Here is a 13,427-nt window from a genome sequence, read left to right as displayed (position 1 = left end):
TCTTGGGTCCTCTGCCAGTGCTCTTGTCTCCACCCCCTTGATCAGTGACCCCAGAGCAAACCTTTTGCTCACTCCTGAGCCCTGCTCTATGCATTAGGCGCATAGAGCCATGGCTCAGCCCCGCTCCTGCTCTCTCCTCATTGACTCACTGGCTGTGATCGACAGCAGTGGGAGCCAATGGCTCCAGCTAATGTCTCAGCCAATGAGGAGAGGGAGTCCCAGGACATCCGAGGCTCGTGTGCACGATTTGTGTGCACGGTTTCTCAATTGAGAGGGGGCTCAGGGGCTGTGGGGGGAGCGGCACACAGCTTTTTTTACCTTCATGTATAGAATGCATGAAGGTACAAAACCTTCAATCTCTGCAACTACTTTAAGAAAGCCAAGCAGCTAGCACTTTAAATATAGAAAAAAAAATCATTTCACATTGCAATAATTTACACAAACCTTTTATTTAGTAGAAAAAGTTTCCCATAGACCAACACGGCTTAGTTTCTCTTTCACACAGAATGCTGCCACCCATATTTGAAAGCTGTTTTATCACAGTTTCTATTACAATATATTTTTAATCAAAGCTGTGTAGAATTTCGCCAATGGCTGGCAAATAAAACCATTTGAATTCAAAACAATATACTTGCATACACATCCATACAAAGCTAGGACAAACCATACGCAAATTAGCCCTTTACGATTAAAATAAATAACTCCCTTCTAGTTCTTGATAAAAATTAGTGAAAGGACCCTACTACACTCTGCCTTCCCAAATTTTCCTAAATAGATCCCGTTAACAATTTGCAGAACTGCAGATCAAAGTATGGAAAAACCACATATGTTAAATGCTTGCAGCATTTTTTCATTTGGCTTTCTTTTTATTAACTTCCAATGTGTGGCTGAACTTGCAAGCAAATGTGACTGGTCAGTTCACCCTTTTTTTGGCCATGTCATAGCTCACTCCGCTTCTGGGTGAATATTATTACTCTCTGTGCTAACCCTGTATCATCACTTACACAAGAACGCTTACATGTGCTGACTCCACTGCTTACATAACCTCTTGCTGGGGCTGCTGACATCACATCTAAGATGGCTTTCAAAATTTTAAATAGGCAAAAAGGAAGTTACAGTGAACCTGCCCCTATAAAAAAGCCATACCTTTAAACGATGACAACATAATTACAGTACCTTTCCTACTACCCACACAACGGATTCCTCTCTGATGTGCAGAAATCTGCTGAAGTTCAAACTGGAACAGACACTTCCCAAAGTGTTGATCTCCTGGGACCTGTGCAGCTCCCACTTTTTATTCCCTCTGACCTCCACCCAATTCAGGATACAGTAGTGATGTGGAGATCAGCAGGAAAATCCAGTGAGAGTTGTGGGGGACCCAGAGGATAGACACTCCTGGAAGTGTAGTTTTTCTCTTCAGACTTCAGCAGCAGATTTCTCAGCATCAGAGCAGCATTTGGTGGTGTTGGAAGCAGAAAAGGTAAGAATTTCCTGTCATATTTTACAAGTATGATTTGTTTTTAACCACACTTTCCCTCCTCCCTGACCTGACCATTTTTTGCGATACGGCACTGTTATTTTAACTGACAATTGTGCGGTCATGCAACGTTGTACATAAATGAAATTTATGTCCGCTTTTTCCCACAAATAGCGCTTTCTTTCGGTGGTATTTGATCACCTGTGAATTTTTTATTTTTTGTATTATAAACAAAAAAAGATTGACAATTTTGATAAAAAAACACTATTTTGGACTTTTTGCTATTAAACATGTCCAATAAAAAAATAAAAATTTCATCATAAATTTAGGCAAAACTGTATTCTGCTACATGTCTTTGCTAAAAAAAAATAAAAAATCCAATATGTGTAAATTAATTGGTTTACGTGAAAGTTATAGCATCTACAAATGGCGGGATAGATACTGGGATTTTTATTTTACTAGTAATGGCGGTGATTAGCGACTTATTGCAGGACTGCGGTTGGCAATCTGACACTGAGGGGGAGGGGGGACTGACTAACTGCCACTGACATCCCCAGGGACACTAATACAGTGATCAGTGCTAATAAAAAGCACTGACACTGTACTAATGACACTGGGCAGGAAGCAGCTAACATCTGGGGCGATCAAAGGGTTAACTGTGTGTTTTACTGTGTACACAAGCTGCTTTGTATTGCTCTGCTGTGCAGAGCAATACAAAGCAGCCTGTTGCTGCTGATAGGGGAGAGATCTGTATTGTTTACACACAGACCTCTCCCCTGCCAGCTCAGCCCGGCAGAATCGACGTCCGGGAACCGGTGATTCACATTCTGAGGAGCCAATAGCGGCGTGGGTAGGGAGCGCACGCTCCACCCGGAAATATAAAATCACATGTGTGTGTGTATATATATATATATATGTCATTTTGCACATCCCTGCCGCCCTGTAGCAGTACTTCTGCTATAGGGCGGTCGGGAGGCGGTTAAAGTTTACCTATAGCGACAGCAACACTGGTACATTTTTAGAATTGTTTTCTTAGGCCAGTTTTGTAGTAAGATGTTTCTACCATAAGTCTGTTAAATCAAAACGTTTGTAAAGATCTGCCCCAATGAACACTTTTAAGGACAAATCATACACAGCAAAACATTTTTTAAGCAGAAGACATCAATAGTATTATTTATATCAATCTCATCAATTTTACATGTATATCAATCAAAGCATTAAAAAGATGCATTCCTTTTTTTTCTAAACCCAAAATAAAAATGTATATATTGCAGATCAGCAATCCTTAAAAGTAGTTGCATTTAGTTTTTCCCTTTTTTTTTGGCTTTTTTTTTCACCTGGTAATCCTGCAAATAACACGGTTCCTGTTGCTGGGTGGCTACATTCACTCCTCCACTGTGTCTGTGGAGGCAGTCATTGTTGTCCAACAGGAACTCAAACATGACTGCATTTGTTTATCTCCAATACATGGGGATGGGGCGATTTAATAGTTTACAGTCTAGAGATAACATTGTTTTTGCTTTCTTAAGCAAGGACACTGCATTTCTGACAGGTTTAACATTTTTTCTACTTGCTGAAAATGTTCTTAGCCTAAACAAGGCAAAGCAATGCAGCTACCAATTATATTGCATCTGTATGCTACAATATATAATTATTTGTACCAGGGTTTAGTTATCTTTAATAATATTAATTTAAAATAATTTTGGTTCTGATTCTACCAGAAAAAAATAAAATCCTATTTCTTCCATAAGAGAAAATCGGAGAACAGACTGCATTGGGACCCATTCAGACCTCTCTAGTGCATTGTAGGAATGCTGCGCGCATTAACACGTTAACATGTTGTGGCGCCATTCATTGTGAACAGCACCCCGATCCAATGCTCCTCTGATACAGTATTGTGCAATGTGGTACACAGCATTGGAAAAGAAAGGTGCATCTGATTTTGGTCCTTTCTGGTGCATTGGCAGTCCATTTGTTTGAATGGGTTGCTTTAATGTAACACGTTAACACAATGCATTAGAACAGAGAGATCCGAATGTTCTCTTTCTTTCACTCAGAATTTCAAAATCATGATTATCTAAACAGATCCTGTGAATTCTTAATGTGTTCTAAAGTATAGGTAAAGTTGTGGGAAAACAATGCAGCAACAAATATAATAAAAAACAATATGTCAGTGTAGGAAGAATGCCAAAATTGAAGTTCAACCAGAAATATAAACCCACTAATCAAAATCACAAGTGCAATGTAATGATAAATATCTGGCTCACCTGATAAACTGTTGTATTTCTCTTTAACAAAGTCCAAAACTGTGCTGGAACCACCCTGTTTCCGGTGGACCAACTTATGTCTGACTCACTGTGCAATGGTGTATGTACTCCTCACTTAGCTAATGTAGGTGAAATATTGTTCTTCATTTAACGTGCACTTTTAACCTAACATCTGTGCCCTCCCTATTTTATTTTATCTTGAGAGTAGCTGCAGGTTTGGTTGTGTGTTGTCTCCTGAATGGTAAAGGGACTTTTAAGGACTAAAAGCAGACTAAGATATATAGGTTATGTATGCTAATTATCTATTTATAAGCAATCTGGGCAGTTACATTGGTGACACTGTTCTATTCCACCCAAACTGTCCATGAGAGAATGAGCAGGCTTACCTAGGTTGGTGCAAAGGCTGGGGAAAATAATCTAGGAAATCAAAAGCAATACTCAAACAGGGCAGTCTTTTCAGGGGTTTTAGAGCTCCTGCACCAGATTACATTTCAAATATTATATCTGAACTCTAGTATTTATGTTAAAAAAAAAAAAAAAAAAAACACCCATTGCAGTGACCCCTCCAAGGGTTAAATTTTCATCAAGTTCCTTGGTCCAGCAGACTCCTGAAGCTCTCCTCTTCTCTCCAAGATTGTGGAAAGGCCCTCACTGTCCTTGTGTACAATGTACAACTGCTGGTCCTGCACTGTATGTGAAGACATCAAGGTGCCAGAGAGAGCACCAAAGAGAAAAGGCTTTGAGGGACTGGTCGGTGCAAGCCTGCTGGAACAAGGAATTGGGTTCACCTTTTAACATCAGAATGTGCATCAGCAGAACGCTGGTGCCATGCAGGTGTCCTGCAGACTGTCAGTGTAATCTGTCTACCCGTACATTGTACAGGCAGGCAGTTTTACAGCGACAGGAAGAATCATTGAACTACCAGAACGCTCAACTGGTGTAATGCAACATGTTACGAAAGGTGAACTTATCCTTTAATAAGCATTTTAACCCTTGCAGTGTGTGTGGAAGAAGGAAGGGCAAGGGTATTGTTTTAAAAAAAATCCTTTATTTTAGCTTTAAGAAGAAAACAAATTTATTGCAACATATTCTACTTTTACTACTTTTTTTCTACTTGTCTTTTAAGGGAGTCTAGAATTCTGCCTGATAAAAATTAAACAATTTATTAAAACAGGATTAATTGCACTTTATCATTTTCTCATTTCTGAAGTGACCTAACAGGTGACAGGACCATTCATATGGTACATGTCCTACCTGAATAATTTTTTTATGTTTCTTTTGTTTTGGTGGATTGAGAGATTATGGGTACTCCATAGTTTAGTTGTATGTTTATCAGTTCTATTCATATATTTCATTTCATATATATATTTCATTTTGATAATCATCAGATTATGCCTGAGAGCTTGTTTACACTTGTGGCAGTAAAAATAGGCTATTTAACTGTTTTACCATCTCCTCCTAACCCAAGGCAGCAGCTAGAGGGGGTTGTTCACATGCTGTGGCAAAAATTATACTTGCTGTCACGTTTGTCAGGCAGTACCACTGCCTAACAAAACCCATTTAAGTGAATAGGTGCACGCTGCCATCACTGCGGTTGCGGTGTGGGTTGGTCTTCTCAGGGTTAAAACAGGTGTTGAGGAGGCAACTTAACGCCTTCAAGCCACCTGTCAACAGCCCTCTGAAAAGTGATCCACTGTGGACTGCTGTTCAGAGGGCGGGAAGGGCTGTCACTCGTGTAAAAGCTCAAAAAACATTGTCAGATTACCTAAAGGTTATTGCTTTATTATACATACAAATAGCGGGAAGCTTTGCAATTTGAAACCCTACAGTGACATCACAACCCACCTAGACTTCAAATACACCACTGGTAGTCCATAATAAAAATATTGGTGTATTTGGTTTCCTTACGCATTGTTTTTGTATATATAAAAGGTATTTACAGTATGTATTACAAATATATTTTATTACACTTGACCAGAAAAAACCCCCCAGAAAAACGAGTGTACCATTTTGGCTCCATTGTGGAAGAAGTTACAGAGCACACTTAGGAGTGAAACTGCACTCTGTTACTTTAAGTCCATTGCTGTATCAGCTGGGATCCTGGTCCTTTACACTGGCATTGGAAGACTGAGTTTCTTTCCACGGAGAACTGTAATAGCAATATACATAAATCAGCAGTTACCTTAAAGAATATATGCCATTAAACTAAACTGATTTCTTAAAGAAAACCAGTAATAATTCAGCTTCCCAAATATTACAATTGTGCAATACTTATGAAATGTTTATACCTGCACTCTTATTTATTGCCGACTCAGCAGCTTTGAAACTGTTAAGGCCTCATGCACACTGGACATTTTTACAGCTGCTCCTAGGATCATCTGGTGTTTTTTTATCTTCCTCTAAACTCCCCTGCATGTTAGCCTATGTGTCCATACACACATAGGCTTTTAGCAGTGTTTAGTGGCAGAAAAAAACCCACTGCCAGTATGTCCAGGAGCAGCAGAGTTTTGGCAGAAAAAAACTGCTAAACGTGCCTAAACACCAGGTGCATTTAGCACTTCAGCAGTTATTCATTTCAATAGCAAGAATAAATTAAAATTCTGGCCAATGAAAAAAAAAATGCTCAAACACCAAACCCTGCTAAACATGCAGCTGAGGTGAGTTTTTAACGCTGATTTTCTCCTAGCAGGAGAAACTGCATTTTACAATAAACCAGTGTGCATGAGGCCCAAAGGTCGGGTGACCCCTTACCCCCTAAAACAGCTGAAATGTTAGACTCAGAGAAAATAGATAAACCGGGTAGAAAATATTTATCTTTGATAAGCAAGACAAAAAAATTATGATAAATTAAGTCTCCATGCACACTGGCTTAAAAAACACTTTGTACAGGAGTTGTTTTTGCTGTAGAAGCAACTAATGTTATGTTACTAATGTTATGCTGGTGGTTCCCAGTACTTCCTGCTCGGTGTGGATCATCACTCCCGCCTGCCCTGAGGGTGCACACCGACCAGGAAGTACTGGGAACCATCAGCACAGCCAAGGACAGTGCTTTGGGGACTTGTCTGCAGTGGGGACCAGCCAGGAGTTGCACAGCGGTTGACACCAATTTGACAAGCGCTCATTGGACTACTACTATTGTTAGTTGCCAATTTTGTGGAAATAAATTATTTGCTTATATTGCTGCACTTAGACGATGCTGCTTCTCTCTCTTATGGTTCACATAGTCTCTTCTAGCTCTTTTTGAATCAGCTGCCATTGAGTCATGCATTGGTGGAATATCCCTTAACCACCTTTGGACTTTAAGGACTTTACTTGTGTGGTTAATATACTAACCATCACAGTATACATCTGTTTTTTTCTTCTAAGTGCACCAAATATTTCTTGTTCTTGCAATGTTGGTATATCAGACTGCCATTGGGTTTTGATCCTGTCAACATGGGAAGTATGAGAAGATATTAACCTGGAGTAGTAGCTAGAGACCAGCTTGGCATGATCATGCTTGAATAACAATGATGCCAGTTCCGAGGGCTGAAGATGAATGTCACGAAGGCCAAACTGAGCCGCCACTGCATGTCGTAGATGTACATAGTAAATATAGTAACTGTTCGAAATGCCCAGTTCAGCCCTTAGTACAAGAAAAGATTTAAAAGTCCCTGCATCAAATATCTGATGGGCATACTTGGGGCCAACGCTGCACATCAGGAAGCTTGGCAAACTCTGACAGACTCTTGTTGAACCATAAAGAGGAGATCCATTTATCTTGTAAGTACAATTATAAAAATTTTTATAAGAGAGCTTTAGTACATTGCCCCTATAAAGGGATACGGGCCATTCCTATAGAGATTAATCAATGCTTAGTAAGATTGCGTAAGGGCAGCCCGAGAGGTGACCGAGGCATTATCTGAGTCAAAGAAAAACCACCAATGAATGTGAGTCGGCTGAGCAGCCAAATGGTAACATTGTAAATTGGGCAACGCCAAACCACTCTTTGTACTGGAAGTTGTAAAGTTTCCAGGGAAATCCTAGGGAGGCATGAACCCCACAGAAAAGATGTCAAAAGAGCATTAACATCACTGCTGACTTTTAAAACACACTCACATATCCCTCGATCCAATGGTGTGTTCACCGCAGCCGCTTTCACTGGCCATCCTCTCTTCCCAGTGCTAACATCTTAAGTCTGGGCACCCTGCTGTGACAGCTTGTGACTTCTGGGACCTGTCACATGTCCCAGAAAATTATGGGGAGGAGGGGGTCGCAGTGAAAGTGGGAGCGGCAGGTACCTGTCAAATTCAGGTACCCACTCCCAAAGATGCCATTCCTTGACGAGGGGGGACAAGGCCTTAAAATGAAACTTCCCCTTTTGTATGGAGCTCCACTTTAAGGAACAGTTGAAATTATGGAACTGCTAGTAGAAAGTAACATTTCAAAGAGCTATTGGATATATTCTATAAAATCTGGCCATACTTGCATATATTTCTTTCATACAGCCAGTAAGCTGAACAAAAGAAATTTAATGAGTACCTCCATCCATCATGTAGTAAGTAGACACTGCTACTACAGTGATCTCCACTATCTTTTGGGTGCAGTGCCAAGAGGTTGCTTTGCTGCATTGTGTACACAGTAAGTCAATCACTTGGCACAGGTGCCGTTTAGGTAACACTTTGCTTTCTCATTGAATGTAAAGTGCATCTGATGGGGGTGAGTACGTCATGATCTCCACCTCATGCAATCAGAAAACACTTTGAATTCATTGAGAAAAAGCAATGTGTTTTCTAAATGGCACCCATGCAGAGTGGGCAACCTTCTGCTGTTCAGCATCTCAGCACAGGATCCTAAAGCTAGAGGAGATCACTGTAGTAGTGGTGCCAGCTACAGTGATTTCCAGCTTCCACAGGCATCCTACAGGTATGGCACAAGATGGACCTATGTAAAAACTGCCATACCTGGAATTCAGTTTTAAAGGAAAGAAGCACAGCACTGTTGGAATTGCAAACCAGTCAGTTAAAAAAAAGTGAGCACTTTTGTTTCCTCCTGCTTTAAGCACATGTTCGGTGCTTCCCTTTGTATCTTTTGCTAGTTATGTGTCATCCTTACCTTTAGTTATGTAGAGGTAGAAGAAGTCAAAATAGAAAATGGTCTGCACAACTCCAGACACAACAGCTATCTGGTCATAGAAATTCTCTGTGTGGTAACGCCAAATCCAGTTGGCCAAATAGAGCAGGCGATAGAGCCCCAGGAAGAAGAGGTAGTGCGTAGTGATCGACTCTGCTTCCCCTGTCTTGCTTATCATGAAAAGCTGTGGCAGAATGGCAACAGATTCCAGATAAATGGAAAAAGTCCAAAGGATCTAGGAAGAAGAAGATAATACTGGTTAAAATGAAAAGTACGGTTGGGATATTGCCAAAATTCTATAGAGTGATAATGAGATATATATGGGCAAATAAAAGACTTACGATTAAGCAGGAGGTATTATGTAAGGAGATAATAAAGGGGGGTCTAAATATGTCGGATATTAAAAGATATTATTTTGCAGTAATATTGCCATGAATTATGAAATGGGCTTATAACTCACAGGGGAAAAGCTGGGTGAAGCACAATTAGATAACATTATATGGATTCTACAACAATATTGATATGAACACAGCAGAGATGAATTATAAACTCCTGACAAGATGGTATGATACCCCGAGTAGAGTGCAAAGGTATCATCCAGAGAATTCTTTGCTTTGCTGGAGGGGATGTGGGAGAGAGGGTACAATGGCACATATATGGTGGGAATGTCCCAAGATACAGGAATACTGGCAGAAGATAGTACAACAAATATTAAAAATTGAAGGAGAAAGTTAAACACTGGACCCATGGGTGTGTTTATTTCATAATACTGGTCTCACAGTAAAACAATATAAGAATACGATCATATTTCATTTAATTAATGCAGCAAAAGCGTTGATACCCAAATTTTGGAAGACTCAGGAAGCACCAAAAGTTAAAGATTGGATAAAGAGGGTGGAATATATATATATATATATATATATAGGAAAAAAGAATTATATTATTGTGGGGAAGATAAAATGGAAAAATTTTAAAACACATGAGAAAGGTGGTGTGAATATATGTCAATCTGATGACGTAAAGAGGAGAAGGAAAGAGTTGGGAGAGGAATAGGGAGAAAGGCTGTATAATAAATGTTTATTGAGACAAATAGTAGAAGAGGAGGAAAAAGAGGAGAGCCAGAGAGATGGGATAGAGTGGGGAGGGGAAAACTGAATATGTAAATGAGTTTTAGAGAATTTGTGTTAGTTCTGTGTTGAAATTTTGTAAAATGTAATTAATAATTATAATTATAAAAAAAAAATAAAGTACGGTTGGGATATAAAGCTATTCACAACTCTTACAATCTAATTGTACAATTTACCACCAGCTAGGTAATGCAAGTACAATACAGTTGGATATAATTAAACTAATTTTTAAGAATTTCAAAAGAAAAAAGTGAAAGGGTGAATGTAGGCACCAGGAAAAGCTATTTACTCTTTAAAATAAAAGCAATAATCGATGCTACCATAACACCAATCACCCACACATTAAAACAGGACACCAATGTCCAAAAATCCAAAACATTGTTGCGATCCACACACATATCATCCAGCAACTCACAGGAAAGCAGTTCACTGATTGTAAAGCTTGTTTTTTAAAAATAAGATTAAAATAACAAACATGTTGTACCTGTTCTGTGCAATAGTCTTGCACAGAGCAGCCCCAATCCTCCTCTTCTCGGGTCCCCTGCTGGTGCTCTGGGCAACACCCCCCCCCCCCACACCCAATCAAGCCCATTGCTATGGGGGCACTTGTGCATCATCGCTCCTAAGCCCTGGTCTGTGTGTCCATAAGACACACAGAACAGGGCTCAGCCTCGCCCCCCGCTACTTGTCACTGGCTATGATCAACAGCAACAGGAGCCAATGGCATCTGCTTCTGTATGTGAGCCAATGATGAGCAAGACAGCCTTGGCCCTCATGCACATCCCTGGATAGAAATCAGGCTTAGATATGTATTAAAGGGGGCTGTGGGTGAAGCTGCATGCAGGAGGTTTTTTACCTATTCTATGCAGTAAGGAAAAGAAGAACCTTCTGCCTTTACAACCACTTTAAAGACACCTCCAATCCAAGTTGGCTTCCTTCAGATTCCAAAATCACTAAATCATATCATGCTGAAAGCCATTACATAATCCTTGGATCATAACCATATTTACAGTAGCTCTATTTGCTGTAAGTGATTGAGAGCTGCTGCACAACAGAATCACACAGGAACAGGGTGGATAAAAATCAATGATTTTTTAAAACAAATCAAAAAAATCGGATTTTTTAAATTTAAATCGAATTTTTTTGAATAAAATGCTTTTTGAGGAAAATATATTACCATCCAAAGGTTTTTCCATCATGAAATAAAGATTAGTTTTTTAATTATGTAGAATAAGGCTGTATATGTTTAATTTTTTTGGTAAATAAATCTTCATCTACTTGCATATTAAAGTTATACCAGCAAGAATTAGTCTATGTAGAAAACTATGATTTAAATCAAGCCTTACTGACTAGTGATTTAAATCGTGATTTAAATCAGTTTGATTTAAATCAAATCCACCTTGCACAGGAACATTTAAAAGGGCTGCGAATCGCACAAAAAATGTACTACACCATATCAGTGTGGCACGTCGGTGAGAGCATTCCCCTTTGGGGAACAGGGTACTAAAATGGGTTAAGCGTGTCCATGAAGAAGTACCTTATCAGGCTGTAGGCTAAAGTGATTCTAAAAGTGTGACCTGTGGTGTGATGTAACATCCAATCATCCACCTGAGCCTATGCTCTGAATTGTGGAATTTTACCACCACGTTTGAAAAATTTAACACTGCTCAAGTGAATCATTTTCAAACATAATTCCCAGTTTCCTGAAAGTTTTAATTTGGAATAAGTAATAAGTGAGACTACAGTATCCAGTATAGGGCAAACCTGACTTACCTGTCCATGTTGTGGTCTATAGTCAGGGTTCAAGGCTTTACCTGTCACAGTGGGCAAATCCCCTGTGGGTTCCACAGGGATGGGCCACAGCTTTGGACCTATATAACAACCTGCAGATAACTCAACATGTTTCACCATGTGCCATGGTTAGCGCCAATGCAGGATCCAATGCCCAAAGCAACATTTCAAGCCTTTCCTACAGTGTTGGGTGTGGGTATGGCTTGTAAGGAGGAAAAGGTAAAGCACTTTAGGATACTAGTAAAAGTCTCACAGAGTGTGGTAGGGTTATAGGGGTATGCCCAGGCGGAAATTTCCAGCAAAGCTTTGCCACTGTCCAACCATCTGAAGGTATCAGCCTACGACCAGGGACTATCAGCTTGTAATGCATAAGGAAAGCTGGCACTCCAGTGCAATGGCTATAATCAAATACTCTTTATTGAAGTTCGTGTAGCACACTCATGTACAGAGCCAACATGTTTCAGTCATCAGGACTTAATCACGGCAGGGCTATCAGCCTGTGTCCTGTACTGTGCAATTAAGATAAGTGCTTTGGCTCCCAGAGCAACTAGTCCATTAACATTAGGCAAACGTCTGGCAAACACCATATCATACCTGCATTCCATGTGAAATTTTAAATGAGATACAGGGCCAAAGCATTTTTAGCTCTACTTCTCCTATGGATCACAGGAGTGCACTTTGTTCTGCACTCCTGTGACCCATTTTCAGTCGAGTGCATTGTGTAAAAAGGTTGTTTGATCCTGTCTTCTCTGATCCTCCCCTTCTACTATGCCTAATCCATCTGCTGATAAACTAGAGCCTTGGGAGCAAGCTGCATGTGCTGAGTTTGGTGTGTATTGCTAGAGAGGTTTTTTTTTTTTCTTGGGAGAGTGCATGTGATCAGCACAGGGCCAATCAGTGCTGTTCAGACAGAGGGTCAGGAGTTATGCAGCCTCACAGGGCAATCAGGGAAGAATGAAAACTCCTACAAGCTTTAACCGGTGCTCTGCTGGACAATGACAGAAGTCACAAGACTGCTTTAACTGCGGATGAGAAAAGGTAGTTTGTATTTTGCTAAAATAATTGCATTTCAGTGTTCTGTGCAATGTGGGAGACCAGATATAGTGAATGTAGGGTCATGGGTTTAGTAACACTTAAAGTACAGCTATGCTGTATTAAACAGAAACCATATCCTCAACACCAGACTATGCATAGCTGTATTGTGAATTCAGTTAAAATTGAAACTGTGTCCATAGGCAGTATGTCGTACCTCCAGAGGTGAAAACTCATAGTTCTCTAGGAATGACAGCCCAACAACTGGTACCAACAGAAACTCCAGGCGAAATGTATCATTTTCACTATCATACGTCTTGCGGAACTTCATATAGATGAGGTAAACTGTGACATATGCACAAATAAGGAAGACAACCTGAAAAAGAAGCACAAACTTTATTTAATACTGTTTAAACATGCATTAATTTACATGTTTCTATAACAAAGCCTACAGCTACTAAATCATGATATACAGGCTAAACTGACATTAACCCTATGGCTATGATGAGACCTGCAGCAACAAAGGCTGGAGAGACATGGTATTTGTTCAGTTGATAAACCTGGGCTTACATGAATGGTCTTTAAAGGGTTAGTTCACGTGTACAGAAAAAATGTAATGCA

At 39.9% G+C, this 13,427-nt stretch overlaps 1 protein-coding gene across 1 annotated transcript in view; it reads right to left on the bottom strand.

The window, feature by feature from the left end:
* Positions 1 to 430: 430 nt before the first annotated feature.
* Positions 431 to 13,427, bottom strand: part of KDELR3 (KDEL endoplasmic reticulum protein retention receptor 3) — a 60,748-nt gene continuing 47,751 nt past the window's right edge. The window contains exons 3-5 of the mRNA XM_089674270.1: positions 13,024 to 13,182; positions 8,839 to 9,091; positions 431 to 5,893 (exon numbers count right to left, since the gene is read on the bottom strand). Of these exons, the coding sequence (XP_089530396.1) occupies positions 5,853 to 5,893; positions 8,839 to 9,091; positions 13,024 to 13,182 (453 nt within the window). The 3' untranslated portion in view covers positions 431 to 5,852. The remainder of the gene's footprint in view (positions 5,894 to 8,838; positions 9,092 to 13,023; positions 13,183 to 13,427) is intronic.

Source organism: Staurois parvus, unplaced genomic scaffold (genome assembly GCF_062004578.1).
Source record: "Staurois parvus isolate SC_StPar_1 unplaced genomic scaffold, SC_StPar_1.0 ptg000149l, whole genome shotgun sequence".
Lineage (NCBI taxonomy): Eukaryota > Metazoa > Chordata > Amphibia > Anura > Ranidae > Staurois > Staurois parvus.
Note: the sequence above shows the minus strand (reverse complement) of the source record. Positions and strands in the feature narration are given on the sequence as shown.